Source organism: Triticum urartu, chromosome 2A (assembly GCF_056163025.1).
Source record: "Triticum urartu cultivar PI428250 chromosome 2A, HENAU_Tu73, whole genome shotgun sequence".
Taxonomy (NCBI): domain Eukaryota; kingdom Viridiplantae; phylum Streptophyta; class Magnoliopsida; order Poales; family Poaceae; genus Triticum; species Triticum urartu.
In genome coordinates this window covers 742,447,857-742,465,792 of record NC_141874.1, presented here as the reverse complement: position 1 = coordinate 742,465,792, position 17,936 = coordinate 742,447,857, and the positions used below count along the sequence as shown (strand labels likewise).

Genomic DNA, 17,936 nt, shown 5'->3' with positions numbered 1-17,936 from the left:
CAAAATAAGTGACTCAATTTTATACTAACTTTAGTACAGACGCATGGATGATGTTTGTACATTTTGCCTTCTATATTACCAGGAATGTGTTGGAGCAATCAATGTATTTCATTTGCCGTGGACTAACCACATAAATGGGTGTGCTCAAGAAACAAATTCAGGCAAGCTACATGGGTCTGATATCTATTGTCGTAATCGGCACCTTTCATTATTATTGTTATTGTTTTTACCTTGATTGTTTGTTGCTTTGCATTCATATGACTATTTAGGACCATACAAAAAATACATAATGGTCGACCAAACAAGGTGTATTCTCCCTATGAGTAGGCTTTTCTCAACGTTGTTGTTTATTTGAAGGGCGCATATGCTTTTGTGGTGTATTCTCATTGTACCTTGATGAACTTCTTTTTCCATTTTTCGTATGCATAAAGTTTCAGGTTGAATGCTCACTCAGACATCCCGCTTTTATGACCTGAAAAATATAAATAATATAATAATGTTAATATAAATAATATAATAGTATATATTTCTATTCATGCACTATATAATACGTTTATATATCTATTCGCAAAAAAAATGTTTATATATCATGAATCTATGGAGAAAGTTAGGAAAGAAAGAGGAAAAAGGCAAGTTTGATTTGGTCAAGAGAGATAAACCTTGAGAAAAAAATAACAGCGAAAAGAAGGAACGTAAGGATTTGTTGCTTTACTTGGCCAACCCTTTTCCATCGTAATTTGATCCGAGGTTTCTTAGTAGTATTGGTGAAAGAAATCAAATAGAGTGAAAGCAAGGCTAATTTGCAAATAAAGCAGAAAACCGAAAGAGGAATGAGCTAGGAATGAATAAAGAAAGGGAAACGTTTCTATGCGGTGCGCCGGCCGAAACTTTCGGCCGGTCCCACGCGAGCCACTCAATCGAGGCCATCGTACGCCTGGCGCGAGCCCCTGCCCCCGCCTTATCTTCTTTCTCCAATCCCCTTCTCTCTTAGCCGCATCCACACACGGGGGTTGTCGCGCTCTTGGTCTTCCTCCTTCAGATCCCGTCGTCGCCATGGATGCGCCCGTCACCATGCCCGCTCCCTTCGCCATGGCCGCGCGCGATGAGGCCAAGCACCAGGATGCCTCTGACAAGCGAGCGGTGCTACAACTGGCGTCCAAATATGCTACGATCGGTGAGCCAAAGTGCTACAATGGGCATAATTTTTTGCTACTACGGACGGTGACCGCGGTGACCACACTTGCAGATGCTGCGAACGCTCTGGATAGATGCTGGAACCGGCATGATTTTATGCTACTACGAGGTGGTGACCGCGGTGACCACGCGCCCACAGATGCTGCAACCCGCTCTTGCTAGATGTTGGAACCAGCAACAAAAAATGTTGGAACCACGGTGTTCATTTGCTGGAACCGGCAAGGTGATTTGCTACAACAGAAGACGCTAATGTTCACGACTTGCACGGCGACTACAACTAGCGGCGACGGCCATGATGTTCTTTTGCTACAACCGTGACCATGCTTTGCTACGACTATCATTAAAATCGTTGCCACGACGGCGGCCTTGTGTTTGCGACCTGCACGGTGAGCTACAACCGGTAGTAGACGGCTATAATGTTTTTTTACTACAACTATGTATCTGTTTTGCTTCATCCAGTGATGAAAATGTTGCCACGACGGCCGCCATGATTTTTCCATCAAAGAGATGTCTTCGTTGATGGCGACAATAGACGACAAGCATGACGAACAGGGGGGCGAGCGGTGGCGACACCGAGGTGGCCGTTAGCCGCGGATGAGCGCGAGGTGGCGGCACGGGTGCGAAGCAGAGGTGACACGGGCTGGATCCTGTGCGGGAGGAAGGAGAGATGCAGATCGAACGGATCTGATTGCTCCAATCGGGCGGCTGCTAGGCAACTGGCCCAAATCTAGGCCGGTGCACCGGTGCAGATCAGCGCCCATAAAGAAAAGAGGAAACCCGTCAAGCTTCCCATCAACATATCAAGCCTACGATCCCGGACAGAAGGAGTAAATTTGTCTACGTGTAACCAAATCAAGCTTTCCATCAACATATCAAGCGAAAAACAAGGGTTTTTACGCTAGGGATTCTATGTCGCCAGCCCATCTTTCGTTCGGATGTGGTCGACTCGAACGACATTGCCTTGATTGCTCATCGACCACAGACACAAAGGTGGCTCCCCCACCATGACTATGTATGAAGTCTCGATTGCCTACACCGGAAGCCGAGCTATGTCGCGCGATCTGGCTTATTATCCATCCATGAGCATGCAACATGACACACTGGCGTCCCGTCCGGATGTCGACATGTGATAGAGGCCGCAAAGACCTGGGTTGTTGTATTGACGACAATCGTCGAGGATCGCTAAAGTCATAGCCATTGATAATCTCGCCACCCTTCTCCAGGCAGTAGCTGATATATACCAATATACCAATGACGTCAAAACATAGTTTACGCCACCATGGCCGATGACAATCGGCCTCACGTTACCTCTCTTTAAATATTGTTTCATCCCGTAGCAACGCACGGGTATTTAGCTAGTCAGCCTAAAAAATGGGTCGGAAATGGGTCGGCAGGCGGACGAAAGCGGACGCGCGTCCGTTTGGATCGGCGCGTTGGGACGGCTTTTTTGTCCGCACCGACCCAAACGGACGCCCGCGAATGAAATGGGTCGCCCCATTGGAGTTGCTCTTAGCGTCTTATACTAAGGTGAAGCATTGGCAGGGCCCTAGCCTGGTTTGACAAAGAAAAAAAGTGCGTATAAAGGTGGGGCAGGCGCGGCTCGACGTAATAAATATAGAGTAATAGTGTACGTATATGGTAGCTGTACAACCACCCCGCCCGATTATTGGGCCACCCACCCAGTCTGGCAGACATTGACATGACAAGTTACGTTTCCTTGGAAACATCTTCTCCGTGCTTTTTTCCTTGATTGAGTCGTCCTGCCCCCCTTCTCTCTCTCTGCCACACGAAGAAAAACCGCATCGAAAAATCGCATCTCTTCCTAGAGACGGCGGAACATGGCGATGGCTGATGGAGGTCTACATCCGGAGACCGGAGTTACGCCTGGCCGGTTGCCGGCGAGGACCTCACCGGCCGCACAAACGGCGGCCCGGAGGAGCCTGGCGATTACTGGTGATTAATTTTTGTCTAGAATTCCAGGTTTGTTCGGATCCATGTTTTCATCACTTTTAATTCCCCAGATCTGTTCAAGTTTATGTGGAGGCGTTTGTGGACAGCAAGAACTCCAGTGGTGCCTTCTATCTGTTCTGAGATCCGTCCCCCTTACGAATACCATTGACACGACAACCCTCCAGCGAGCAACACGGTGACGATTCATCGATTTCAGATGAGCTCTTACGACTGTCAATACAGTAAGTCACCCCCCTCCACAAAATTTGCACTGTGATTTGATTTCTCTAAGATGGTTTACACGGCTCCGGTAGAACTATAGACACAGACACATGGTGCGTCTGATCTAGTAGATCTTATTGAGCAGCGGACCCGCCTCTAGATTTATTGAGATGTACTGTATAAACCTAGATTTTTGGAAGGAAATTTTTCTAGAGGTGCAAGGAAACGACCGGAAACAGGGCTATTTATATTCATTACAGATCAACAAAGTGCCATTAGAGGACGATTAAACATTTTAGCCCCTGCTTTCGTGCTTGTAGGTGCATCCTCAGGCATTGCAGCCCACAATTGATATCCTTGAGATATACCGCCACAGCTGCATAGCTTGCAGCTGGCACATTGATCTCTTGCAAATATAGCGCCATAGCTGCATAGTGGCCGAGCCAGGATTATATATATTATACATACATACATACATATATAGTCTCACACCGTCATAAGGTGAATAAGTTAAAATTAGCAAAAAAAATACAAATAGTTCAAAGTTTAAACAGAAAATTATGACACTAGAAGTTACGTCACACCTTCCGCCATATTAATTAATGGCTTAAAGCATCTACAGCATGGGCCGGTCACGTTTTTTTGACCCAGATAAATGCCTCAAACGCCTGGGCTGTCCGACCCCCTCATATCCAATCCAAATATGGGGCGGATATGGGGGCGCCCGGGCACGCCCGCTATGTCGGACCCGACCCATGTTGGCCCATACGACTCCACATATATTCGTCTCCGTCCACTCGCCAGATCAAACCCTAGCCACTTCACTCCACTCCACTCCCCTCCGCCACCCGAGCTCATCTCCCCGCGGTTTTCGGCCTTCTCCGCCATGGCAGGCAGCGGATTGGACTCCGACCAGTCCGGATCCCTTGAGTGGGGTGTCATCCCGTGTGGGTTGGAGGAGGCAATGGCAGTCCGCATTGCACTCCGCCGCTCCCGGGAGGACAGCGCCCGGCCGACGGACAGATCTGCCTGTAGCGACACCATGGCGTCGGCTCCCCGAGCGCTCGAGTCTTCTAGTGTTGGATCCTTGCGGTCCCGTCAGCCGGAACACCTCTCCTTTCCCATCACCGGTTGGGCATACTAGGAGTCCTACCAGGAACTGGCGGCTCTCCATGGGAATGAGAGGATAAGGGCCGCTGAGGCCCGTATCGCGGCGGAAATGGCGGTTGCGGAGGCGGCTGATGCGACGGCGCAGGCGGCCGCGGAGGAGGAAGCCATCCACACTCATATTGTGAAGAAATGGCAGCGGAGGAACATGCGCGCCCTCACCCAAGAGCAGAATCGGGCGGTCCTTGCCATTGAATGAGGAGAAGGAGGACAACGACAGCGAGGACAGCTTCGGCAACGAGCAGATCCGGCTCGATCCGTACCGCGTCTTTGACCGGTACTTCCGCGAGAAGGACGGCAAGGGCGCCGAGAAGGGCAAGGGCAGCTGTGGATGAACTCCACCATAGCCAAACATGTCAAATTTTGATAGTCCGATGGCATGTTTAGTTAGTAGTGAATGGAGTAGCCGGACAATGTGTGTGCATCGATGTAGTTGCATGAGTTTGTATGGATTTGAGATATGGTAATTGAGGTGTACGGATGTGGATTACATTATTTGAGGGGTGCTCGGTCAGTGCCGCCGGACTCGCCAGACGTGCCCGCGGGCATTTGAGGGGCCAGATTTGCTAAGTCCGGCTATAGATGCTCTTAGTGCTCCAATTTTCGCATATATTTGATTTTTCATTGACATCATTGTTGATATTGATTTGTGATTACTCACCACTATTGGCTATAGTAACATATACCACATGTAAATATGAACACAAATACTCCCTCCGTCCAGAATTACTTGACACTGAGATGGATGTACTCTCAGAGTCGAGTAATTCCGGATGGAGAAAGTAGCTATCAACAAGACAAGAATGCATAGGTATCACTTTGATTTCCCTAGGTATTAACCGACGTGTATTGTGGAATTTGGGCGGCATGGGGGTGGTTGATCCTTACAGTCCTATGCACCGCTGCTAGACTGTGGAGCCGTTGTGCCGACTTGAGTAAACTAGCGCTTTGCGTTGCGTTGCACACCCAATCACTGTGTCTCATAAACAAACGTGTTGACATATGCGTCCGCTCTCTATGTTTTGCTCTAGTGCCATTTTTACCGGGATCACTTGTGAGGGTCAAATCTTAAGGACGAAGAGGATAACCATTTTCCCAATTGTTTTGCTTGTTGTAGTAGGTAGTATCTAGCCTCTACCTATCTAGGGTGACCCATGACATGTGAAGGCCTTTGATAATTTTTTATTTAGTTAAATCCTTGTTCATATACAATCCTTTATGGTTTGTGTCAAGTCGCAAGGTGTAGTTTGTTGATAGACTGAGCTTCGTGTCTTTGACTTTTCTAGACCATCCAATAAGTGATTGGTGAAGCCAAAAGTAGACAATGAGCTATGATAAATGCACTACCTTACCAAATCGTCCATGTATATACAACAATGATCCCATTGACGTGTCGCTAAGCATAACCAAACTTGCTTCACAAGTACATCAATAAGAAGCATAGTCTTACACAAATGAGACCATTACGGTGGCAGTTTACACATAAGATCTCATGTGCTGAGTATCATTGAAGTCATGCAATGGAAATTCCGAAAGATAAATCCAGATCCGAATCAACATGTCTTAACCCTACAACCTCTCACTAGGAAAAATAATTATAGTTCGCACATACACTTCGCACAATAAATTGGATCTTCTTTCAGCCTTCTTTGATTCATAGGATAGGAATTTTATAGGAATAGGAAAATCATAGAAAGTGAGATGACATGCATGTTAATTTCTATAGAGAAAGAGATGTCATTTGATGCATAGGATAGGATTTTTTCCATTAAGTTTAGGCTAATATTTTTTTCTCCAAAATGTGAAGGATTGATTCCTATCCTACATAGGAATAGGAATCCATTCCTACAAACCAAAGAGATTCAAATGAATTTTTCCTTTGCAAATCCTATCTTATAGAATTCCTATAAAAATCCTACAAACCAAAGGAGGCCGAACATGTCTGGTCAATCAACAAGTCATACATTGAATGCACTTGCGGGCCTAAGGAGATTATAACATACATATACTTTTCGGCCTATTTTGAAGCTTATAGGTAGAGCTAAGCACACAAGGGCATGGCAGTGCCTGAGAACGGTGCGACCACTTTGAATCTTTTGTACGTAACATTTCCTTGTATTTCTACCTACAAGATGTGTTTCCAGGACTTGCACTGGCAACAACTTACCGCCGCGCCAAGGCTCCCCTTCATAGGTAGAACTAAGCTTTTGTTATGGGTATAGACTTGTGCACGGAGTGATAATAGAGTGCAACTATTTTCTAAGCGTAATGACATTTTCTATGAAATCAATAATGCACACTTAATCATACCAAGATATAAATAAGCAAGTATGGGGTCAACATGATCAAAGCGGGTGCTTTAGTGGCTCCATCGGATCTTGGTACTGGTCAGGGTATTTGATGATATCGTTTGAAACTTTTCCTTCTAATTGATGAGAATGAATAATTATAACCAATAAATAATAAATTCCAGAAAACCCCAAATTATGAAATTGATAAAATTTGATATACTTAGATTTTTGTGGATTTATAAAAAAATAACTTCATTTGGATTCAGAGTAATTTATGGTTGTTTATTGCTCATTGTTACTCTGCGAAACAAGCTCATTTTCTTTGTTAACTAATGAGAATCCACATAATGTTAACTAAGGAACATAATAAAATAGAGAACCAAGGCAAACTTGAGAGTAATCGTTGACGTCTCATGCATATATCTAGGAATACGATTTCAATCAAATTAATAGAAAGCTTATATGCCAAAAACTTAAATACGCCTTCCTGCAATGAAAGCGTACTTTGAATTTGTACACACATGTAAGTATTTTAAAGTCCACATGTCGACCCTGCAACGGGTTTAAACGCTAATGATCATCCTCACAGGTTAGGCCCGCCCATTAGAAACGGAGGTGTTGGAGAGGCTTACCGGTGACGAACAACGACTAATGAGTAGGCCACAACGACATTGTTGGGCTTAGGAAGTCCTCGTCATGGGTAGGAGAAGAGAAAATGGAGCATTGCGTGAGCAAAGTTTGGATCGAGATGAAGCAAATGGGGTAGCATGGGGAGAAGGTTGACTGGGTGTTCACGGTGGTGGCTGGCCCATCTAGCAAGAGAGGGAAGAGAGGAATGCACATGAGGCAAACGGTGAGCGGAGGCATCTACGAGGACTACAACGTCGTCGCTATAGTGCAACACATGACCTAGGTTAGGTGATCACCCGTGGTTGCCGGTAGGTGTGGCGTGGGCGCACTCCATGTTGTAGCATTGTTTGGGGCTTTCCTCGGCTCGGGGAAGAAAGGACAGGGGGAGTTTGCTTGGTGTGGTCTTGGTCTAGAGGTAGTGAGAGGGAGTGAGAGAGGTGCAAGAAAGGAAGTGGGTAAAGTAGAAAGAACAGTTGCACTTGTAAAAGATGATTTCATCTTGATATAGGAGGTTGAGGTGGATCTTCATGATTTTTTTGGAGATTTTTAGATCATTTTCTATATGCCAAATATTGAAGTTTCTGCCCAAAACTGAAAATTTGGTTTAGTTCCAAACTTTTGAACTTGAGGTCGTGAGTTTTCCAATTGGAGGTCACTCGGAAGGTTGGAAATAGCAAAGATATAACTTGGGTAATTTTTTGATGATGTTTTGTTATAATATTAAACACGTGTTAAAAATATCTTTAGTCATGCAGATTTTTGGTGAAAAAAGGCAACACCATATATTATTATTTTGATATGGGAGATAATATATTATGATACAATTTTCATTTCTCATTTTCATTAAATTTATGTCATCAAATATCTTATCACTTGCTTTGAAGAGATAGATTTAGGGTTATGAAAGAAAGGAAAATACTTAGGGATTTGGGTGATTCAATTTTACAGCAATGATTTTTTATGCAAATGAAAGACTGAATTCCATTTGTCCGCCCCACGAGAGAAATGAGAGAGAAGAGAGCTATGCGATTTAGAATTTCACGGTTGGGTTTGCATTATAGAATTTGGTCAGAATCTAGATAACTAGTACTGTAAGAGTTCCGAGGCAGGAGGTGGGTCAATGTCGGAGCCGTCGTAGTCGGACCCATAGTCGTCGGAGGAATCAAAGATGATGATGTAGCCCTTCACGCGACGGACGATGCGGTCCTGCTTGCGCTTGAGCTTGGCCACCCTCGCCGCCTCCCGCTCGGACTGCTCAATGCCGAGTCGAAGCGCCTTGGCGTTGATCCTCGGAGCCGGTGGGCGTCTGTCTCCGCTGTCGTAAGTGACCGGCGGTACAACCACTAAAGGAGACACTTATCCTTGTTTGGCGCGTCTGGCATCACGCGGCGGCAGCGGGAGGACTGCGCTGCCGCATTCGACGCGGCCCCCATCTCCCTTGCCCTCTGCCTCTTGTGGCGGGCAGCGCGCGCCTCTGATTCCGGAGTCCACATCCGTGTGGTGCCGGTGAAGCGGGCACTAGAACCCACGGCTGCCCGCACGGAGCAGCGGCCGTAGGTGGAGGAGGCCGATGGACGGGCGACGCCGATTGAGCTGCCCTCACTGATCCGCACACGGGGCGGAAGTGCCGGCACCGGTGTCGACGCTGCGACTGCGGGTGACAGGCAGCGTCGCACTTGAGCCGGAGTTGTCGCTCATATCCACCCGCAAGTGCTCCCGCGTGATCCAAAGCGCCAGCTCGTCCTCGTCTTCGGAGCTGCCGTCCTAGATTTGGGCTACATATGAGGGGTGCCGGTCAGTCCGGACGTTTGAGGGCGGTTTGAGGCGTCCAGTTGGGTTTTTTTTGTGACCGGGCGTTTGAGACCGGTTTGAGAAGTCCGGCTATAGATGCTGTAACAGCTACTTTCTTGGTTCTAAAATATAAGGTGTTTTTGTAGTCCTAAAATATAAGGTGTTTTGCAGTTCAAGCTCTCAAATACTTTTGAGGTATTTAGTGTAGAAGTTTGCCATTTATAATTTCATCTAACGTTTACGTTATACTCCCTCCGTTCCCAAATATAATTCTTTATAAAGATTACAACAAGTGACTACATAAAAAAGCAAAATGAGTGAATTTACACTCTAAAATATGTCTACATATATTCGTATGTTGTAATTCATTTGAAATGTCTAAAAACACTTATATTTAGAAACGGAGGGAGTACATTTCATACTCGGAATTTAACTTACAAAGTTTCAGGCAGAAACCAGCTACTCGGCCTTAATTAACTCGAAAATGCTTGTGTTGCTACTTTATTGCTTGGCAGCCCAGACTTAAGCCTCAGGACGCCCTCACGCCAGCCCCACTCGGTCCTCTTCCGCAGGCGCACACCATCGTCCTCCACCAGCCGCCACCGCCGATCCGCCGGTCACCCCCACCCCATCCGACCAACGGCGACCCCCCCCCCCCCCCCCCCCCCCTCCCCACCTAGGCCTCCCCGGGCGGCCACCCCGACCCCAACCCCACCACCGGCGACCCAGCCACTCCATCACCGGCGACCCGGCCTCTCCCACCACCACCGGCGATCTAGTCTCTCCAACTCCACCACCGCCGATCCAGCCACTCCCAGCATCGGCCCCCCTCCTCCCACCCCCACCACCTCTTCCCACCCCCCACCACAGGAGCATCAGCTTAACCCTAACCCTAGGTTGTTAAAATGGTTGGACGACGCCAGACTGCCAAGAGTACTCCTTCTAGTGGCCATGAAGGGAGGATGACTGATCCCAAGTATCCTGAGCTGACCCCTCTCCTTGAGATGGTGCACAGGAGGAGGGTTGAGAGGGAAGCGGTTGAGGCTGAAATGGCGTCCAGAAAAAAGAGAGGGGCTGAGCTCAAGAAACCCACACAAGGTGGGGCTCCCGGGGAGGAAGAACAGAGTCAACTGAGAACTGTTCTGGAGTCGGCGTCACGTCGATTGGGCAGCGGCGGTGGACATGATGTAAAAAGGGACATGCTGGCACTGTTTGAGGCATCAATTAGGGTGGCTTCTAAGAAGCAAAGCAAAATGACAGTAAGTTTCTTGTATAAATTGTATTTTGCGATTGCAGGAGTACATTGGTGCTAGTATGTTGATGTATATCTGAAATTCAGCATTGTGTCATAGACTCATACTCCCTCCGTTCCTAAATACTCCCTCCGTCCGAAAAAACTTGTCATCAAAATAGACAAAAAGGGGTGTATCTAGAACTAAAATACATCTAGATACGTCCCATTTTATTCATTTTGATGACAAGTATTTTCGGACGGAGGGAGTACTTGTCTTTTTAGGCATTTCAACAAGTGACTACATACGGAGCAAAATGAGTGAATCTACACTCTAAAATATGTCTACATACATCCGTATGTAGTAGTCATTTGAAATGTCTAAAAAGACAAATATTTAGGAACGGAGGGAGTAGTTGATAATAATCTTGCTTTGTGCTTTTCTGAAATTCAACAGTGGCATAGTTGATAATACTATTGGTGCTCGCATGTTAGGTATACTAAGCTGTCTATAACTGCTAGTAGCTTCTAAAGGGATGAAAATCTTTATCAACTGAAATACCCGTGTAGTGCCGAATGAGGAACAGAGCAAAGTTAGATGGCTGCTTGTGAAAAAAATCGTGCGTCCTCGGAAAATTAGGACTGGGACATGTTTTAATTCACTGATCATAATCTAGTATATAGTACTACACAGGGATATGATGTAGATTTTGTTACAAAATGTATTTTGGGATGGCAGGAGTATTGCTAGCATGCTTAGGTACATCTGAGGTTTAAGATTGTGGCATAGTTGATCATAATCTTGGTTTGTGATTTCCTGAAATTCTATGAAGCAAAACGTTCCCCTAAGTTGTAGTAGCTTCAAAAGTGGCCACTTTCATGAAAATTACCCGTGTAATGTCAAATGAGGAACAAAGCAATGTTAGATGGCTGTTTGGGGAAAAATGGGGTGTTCTCGGAAAATTAAGACTAGGACATGTTTTTAATTCATTTTTACCCTAATGATCTGAATACTGTGAAGTTTTGTACTTGTGATATGATGGTTTACTTCTTACCTAAATACTGGAAAACTAATTCTATTACGTTTATATGGCCATGACTTTGTTCCCTAAATGCAGGATATTCCGCATTTTTACTTACCTGAGAAAGCCACCTTTGCTGATCTCATGAAACTAAAAATGGAGAAGCTTCAGCGCTATGAAAGTGTAAAATCGTTCGACATCGAAGGTCTATCACCTGTGACGCCCCCCACAGAACTGGTATACACCCATACTGTATGACAGCAGTGGTTAAATATTTCGTCCTTGCCAATTTATCTTATAAAATATATGGTATGCAGTGTTTAATTCTTGTCTATTAAGGTTCTTCTGTCCCTTTATCTAATAATAACTCGTTTTAGTATGGTATATAGGACATGTGCCTCCACCTCCTTTTCAATTTCCATTACTTTTGTTATTATTGAAGGATAACCAGTATAATGCGAAGATATTTTGTATTACATGGTCTGTGGAGTGTGGACTATTTATTGATGTTTTGACTTCAGAGCTGACCTTGCTCTTGTCCTGGTATTTTCCAGTAATGTAGTCTATGAGTTTAAAGAACGAGCCAACCCCCTTTGCATGGGAAAAATATACCCACCTGGTATTCCAATCTAGCAATAACTGATCATTTAAACCATTTGATTTACTCTTCTGTTTGGTGCTATCCCGCAAAAAGTTGCAACACTTATTGTGATCTTGACATCATACTGCCAGTGCTTATTGCTAATTTTCCTTCATTCAATCATTTGCCATGATGGTGTACTAACAAATCTTTGATTTTTCCTCATAGGACACATATCAGATTATCGATATCACCCGTCCAAGTGAAACTGACCCTGAAAAGGCAATATCAGTGGCTCAAATTCTATCCCGTGAAACAGACAATTACTTTGCTGCAGTGCGGCCAACTCCTGCTGATCCTACAGCGGCTGGAGGGTTTTTTGTATTCTCCAATATTATTTTGCCATGGTTCTTTGGAAAATGTCATCAAATGTCTTGTAGTTCGAGATATGCGAAGATGTAAGCTTCCCCAATTGCTATCATCTATTGAGCCTTACTTATTTCTTGCACGTATGGATGGATGTGTTATGATTTTACATGCAGTGAATGATACTTAGTTGCGTACCTTATATTTTAACTAGCACATACGTTTCTGCAGAGAGAATATGCAGGTTTGTTGTGATAGCATATACTTGTTGGTTGAAGAAATCCTCCGCCTTGATGATGAGAACTGCAAGCATATTACTGGTTACATGATATCGCTGCTCGAAATAGGAATGTTCTTGTTTGGAGAATTTCCTAGAATGCAAGGACCAGTTGATCTACTCCAGGACAATTTCGACTTGGATCTCATCATTCATTTGACAGCTGAAGTTCTGTTTGATATGAGAAACTGGTCGTATCTCTCGAAGACGGGATTTGCATTTTATCTCGGAATGGTAGAAACATGGTTAGATGTGATTGGGCACAAGGAAACGTTTCTGGAAGGTTGGAAGCAGATGACTGCAGCGGTGGCCAAATTTGAAAAGAGTGGACATAAGCTGGACCTCCTTGGTGCCAATGGTTATTTCTCTTTGAGAAAACTGGTCGGGAACCGATTGCATCTTCTAAAGTTCGATGAAGAATACGTGAAGAGACTAATAATCAGGAAATGTAGGCAACACAAGGGCAGAATGGAACCTTTGAAAGAAGATACCAATCAAGTTCAGTCGAAAGACCATGAGGGAAAGAATCAGAATGGAGAGGTGGTGGAGCCAAAAATTCCTGATCATCTGGTAATGCAAAATGGTTTAATGGCTATGCATATTTTTGATATTGATTGAATGTCATGCATTTTGACTAATTCCTCATGTCTATTCATTCAGGCTTGGAAAAAGGCTAAGAAAGAATGAGTATTGGTTGAGCTTGATGGTTGAAGACAGAGATATGCTGATCAAAGTTCTCTGTGAGCTGAATGTGGATCCGTCAGACAAGGATCAGAGTGAAGGTATGTCAGTCTTGCGTTGGCAAATGATTTAGTGTAGTTTCACATTTCATTAGGGCTCTTATGCACATCAATCAAACATTCGCCTGGTGTCCATCAGTCCTTATTATCGTAATACCAGACGAAATGTCTCCCCACTGCAATTGTAAGAAGTTGACACACATTGCAAGATTTAAGCTTCTTGGATTGTACATGAATGGAGGGAACGGAATAGTTTTAGTCTGCTGTTTAACTCTGTTATTATTAGCATTTATTGTTCACTTCATCATTTTTTATAGTAAAAATTACGTTTTTGCTGTTATAACCCTTGATTCCTTCCACATTATATGGTACGCTCGTCTATCTATTTGACCAATGTGCTGTAAACACGTACCTCTTGAAGCTATCTTGGGATGGCACTGTTGGCGATTTTCTTTAGGAATGCGTTTATTGTTTTTCAGACAAATCCAGTTGGCCTTATTAATTTCAACATCTTCTAGCCGCACTATTCTAATTTTCATGGCTTTTCTGAGCATCAGAGTATCTGATCGTTTGGTAATCTTTTGGCAGGTTTGAAATGTGCACCTCCAAAGTCGTGTCCATCAGAGCCTTCATCTCCCGGCCAAGAAAAAAGCTTATTGAATGGTTTCTCACAAGATTCCACTTTACCTGGTGAACTACCTCATGCACCTCCAAAGTTGTGTCCGTCAGGGCCTCCATCTCCTGACCAAGAAAAAATCTTGTTGGAAGGTTTCTCACAAGATTCCACTTCACCCAGTGAACAACTTGGTGATTCTACATCAACACCTGAGTGTGTTACACCTTGCTCTTCAATGGAATCAGACTCAGACAAAAGAAGTTTAAACACAAAATTGAAGGTCAGAGAGTGGGGAATATTCTGTATTATATTTGACCTTTTTTTTCCTTGGGTGTCTGTTGGTCAGCCATGGACTTTGACACTGACAGTTGGTACTTCCAAACCAGGAATCCGAGCTGAATGCTGATGCTAAGAGTTTCACTCCCTTGGCTTATCAGAGGCCACCTCAGCCTCCAGTTTCTGATGCAGCACACTGCCATTATCCTAATAGCATGCTGTTTACTCCTGGATCTGGTTTACCAGTTGGCATGGGGGTAAGTTTCTTCTTTGTGGTACATATTCACTGAGTTGTTTATCATTTATATGTGATATATACCAGGTGCAGTTACTGCCTAGGTGTTTGCCCTTGACGTGTTAAATATTATCTCCAAACCAAACGGGTTAGTGGTTGTGCAAAAAAAATAAAAAAAATCCAATAGCAGCCAAGAACCTACTGTAATTGTTTGATTAATTTATTAATTAAATGTAAGCAAATGCAGGTCATAGATGCATCATGCATGGTTGCCATGGCTGTAGATTGAAAAGAATTCACATTAGAAAAGAAATCAATCTGGAAGAGTATCAAAGAGTGTGTCCGATGGATACCGTGTAACATGCATCCATGCTCCTAAACCATCTGGCTACATTTTGCTGGCAGCAGCCCTACCCCTTTATCTCGCAGTGAGCTGCCATGAACATAGAAACAATGCATGCCCGCGGCCAGATTTGAAAGCTAGCTAGGTTGTTATATAGGAACAGTGCGACTGGTTGTTCTATTGGGCCAGGAGAAAATCAGTCTAACTGAAACCAATAATCAACACTCCCACCGGTTGATGCTCTTTGTTGTTGATTGGAGCTGAGCTGCCATGGCTGGCGGTGTGGTTTGGGGTAGCTTTTGTTTGGAAGCATCAGATGTGGTTGCTGGCGGCTGGATACCGAGATGGAGCAACTCATCAGTAGTGTATGCCCCAGATTTGTGGTGGAAGATAGTACAGATTCGTTCCGCGACCTAGCAATCCAGCGCACCCCCGTTGCAACTTGGCAATCTAGCCCCCTCTACATGCCGATGTCTTTTTTAACCTTGCCATTTTAAACATAATATAAGGCTGAAACTGATTGAATTGTTCTTATTTGGGTACATGTGATCTCGAAACATTAGCTACAGAAAATAATATCCGGGTCATGTTCCAATTGTGCTTTCAGTTAAACCAAGTGAATAGTATCCTTAAATGTCCTGAGTTAAACATTATGGGTTCTATTTTATATACTTTTTTCTTGTATAATGCTAACTTCTAATGTATTTGCAGTGACTTCTCCAGATATCTTTTGCTAGCCATTGCATTTAAATGAGTATCTTTCTTATATGTGCCTTTCCTCATGCTGCAGTTCCCAGAGTTGTATGGTAGCATGCACGTTGCATACAATGCTCGGCCTGGACCTTTACCACCCCAAGGTTACACGTATCTTTCCTGGCCACAGGTGATACAGCTTCTCTGAAATGAGTTCACCATGCATTCTGATTTTATAATGTTTGGGTGATTATCTGTTGTCATGCTTGTTTAATTTGTGCTATCTAAGAAACTTCTGCAATGCTTTTAGATGAGTATGTATCCTTTATTGCCTTTTATCATTATGATAATGGTATTACAGTCTCTTCAGCTGTATGGTGGAGCGCCTATTTTTGACAGTGCCCATCCTGGATCTTTTCCGCAAGCTCACGCACACCCTTCTCGGCCACAGGTGAGACAGCTTCTCTGAAATGACTTCACCGTGCATTCTGAGTTTGTGTGATTTTCTGTTTTTAAGCTTGTTTAAGTTATCCTATTCCTACCTAAGAAACCTCCACTTTATTTTTATGGTTGGTATTACAGTCTCTTCAGCTGTATGGTGGGGTACCTACTGCTAACAGTGCCCAGGCTGGATCTCTTCCGCAAGGTTACGCACATGTTTCTCGGCCACAGGTGAGACAGCTTCACTCGAATGAGTTGACCATGCATTATGAGTTTGGGTGATTATGGGCGATTATCTGTTATATTTTTAATTTGTCGTATCTAAGAAACTTCCACAATTCTTCTAGATGAGCATGCATGTATCCTTTATTGCATTCTGCCATTATGGTAATAATGGTATTACAATCTCTGCAGCCGTATGGTGGGGTGCCTACTGCTAACAGTGCCCAGCCCGGATCTTCTCCGCAAGGTTACGCACAACCTTGTCGGCCACAGGTGAGACGGCTTGACTCAAATGAGTACACTATGGATTCTGAGCTCATTATGCTTGGGCTTATTACTTGTTGTTATGCTTGTATTGTTTGGTAGCTGTTTAGTCACAGAACATGATTTCTAATTATTTGTAGGAATATTGTTTCTGTTTATTGAGGCATGCAATATAATAAGGGAAAGCCAACATGCCTTCTTTGGATTACATCAGTTGTATCGTGCAAGCTAATTTTCTTTGACATTGTTTTGCAGCAATATCGAAGATGAAACCAGTGGGTAGCTGCTGGTATTGATGATACACTGCAATTTTGAAGTCGGCGGCAATATCGTTTTGTGGTCTGCTAACCAGGCCAACAGCAGGTCATGTACACCCCTGTGTTTCCTGCTGCAGTGAAACTTAGTTAGACGGTGATTGCCCCTGGATGATGCAGATGTATGCCTGAGTCTGTTTTTCTTCTTCTGGGTACTGTTTGTCTTCATTATATCTTTGCTCAGAGCATCCAAGACTGAAGTAGTCTGGGTGATTGCCCCTGGATGATGCACATCGCCAACCTTTCATATTTGCTACTCCTATCCAAAATAAGAGTCAGCAACTTTGAACGAAGGTTAAACTCAACCAAAGTTCAAAGCTGCATAACCTTAGCTCAAAGCTGCGGCGCTTATTTTGGATCGGAGGAAGTGGTTAAAATTTGCGCTGTTTATCATGTGAACATGCTAGTTAGAAATCTCTCCGGCATAGTGCTTTGTTGGATACCAGAATGTACCATGTACCGATGTACGTAGAACTTTGCATGGTCCATGGTTGTTTATGTGTTCCAGTCTGGGGATTCCTAGAGAAAGTTATATATTTATATATCCTGCACGATCTGGATCTGGCAGAGCATGAGCTACCGATAAGTCGGCACACGTCGCAAAAAAAGACCACCGCTCCAGCCCTTGGCCGACTCTTTCTGTCTCCAGAAAATTAATCTCTTGGACACGATGGCCGGATTTGCTGTGGCTGGAGGCGGCTGGTGGTGGCTTCGTTGTAGGGAAGGGTGCGGCGGCCGGATCTGTCGACCAGAGCATAGACCGGGTCGATCATACGGCGGCGGCTTGGACATCTCCATCGAGCAGTGCAAAGAATGGCGTAGGTGCGTGTTAGCTCGCTGCCGTCGCTGCTGTTGTATGTGCGCGTCCCGTCTTAGAACAGTTTAACTGAAAACCTGACGCATAAATGATGACGTGGCATGAAAACAACTCGCACCGTTTGACTCAAATAATCTGGCTGGCTTAGGGCCCACCTGTCATCCTCACTCCCACCCCTCTTCCTCCGCTGATCAACCCGAACACACTCATCACTGGTGTCCTCGATCGCAGCCAGGAGAGCGGGAGAAGGGGAA

The 17,936-nt window shown here is 44.6% G+C and overlaps 1 protein-coding gene across 7 annotated transcripts; it reads left to right on the top strand.

The window, feature by feature from the left end:
• Nucleotides 1-2,897: 2,897 nt before the first annotated feature.
• Nucleotides 2,898-17,353, top strand: LOC125540257 (uncharacterized). Of its 7 annotated transcripts, none has more exons than XM_048703846.2 (9): nt 12,988-13,291; nt 13,382-13,503; nt 14,050-14,357; nt 14,464-14,610; nt 15,722-15,814; nt 15,995-16,075; nt 16,207-16,296; nt 16,480-16,560; nt 16,807-17,353. In XM_048703846.2, the coding sequence occupies exons 1-9, from the start codon at nt 13,236-13,238 to the stop codon at nt 16,819-16,821; spliced, it is 993 nt and encodes a 330-aa protein (XP_048559803.2). In that variant the 5' UTR covers nt 12,988-13,235; the 3' UTR covers nt 16,822-17,353. The 7 variants fall into 7 exon arrangements, 2 of the variants coding, with proteins under 2 accessions (XP_048559803.2, XP_048559801.2); XM_048703844.2 differs by having other exon boundaries at nt 15,986-16,075; XR_007297266.2 differs by lacking the exons at nt 14,464-14,610; nt 15,722-15,814; nt 15,995-16,075; ... (1 more) ...; nt 16,480-16,560; nt 16,807-17,353 and adding exons at nt 2,898-3,147; nt 3,216-3,386; nt 9,761-10,504; nt 11,595-11,735; nt 12,307-12,536 and having other exon boundaries at nt 12,676-13,291; nt 14,050-14,203.
• Nucleotides 17,354-17,936: the final 583 nt, after the last annotated feature.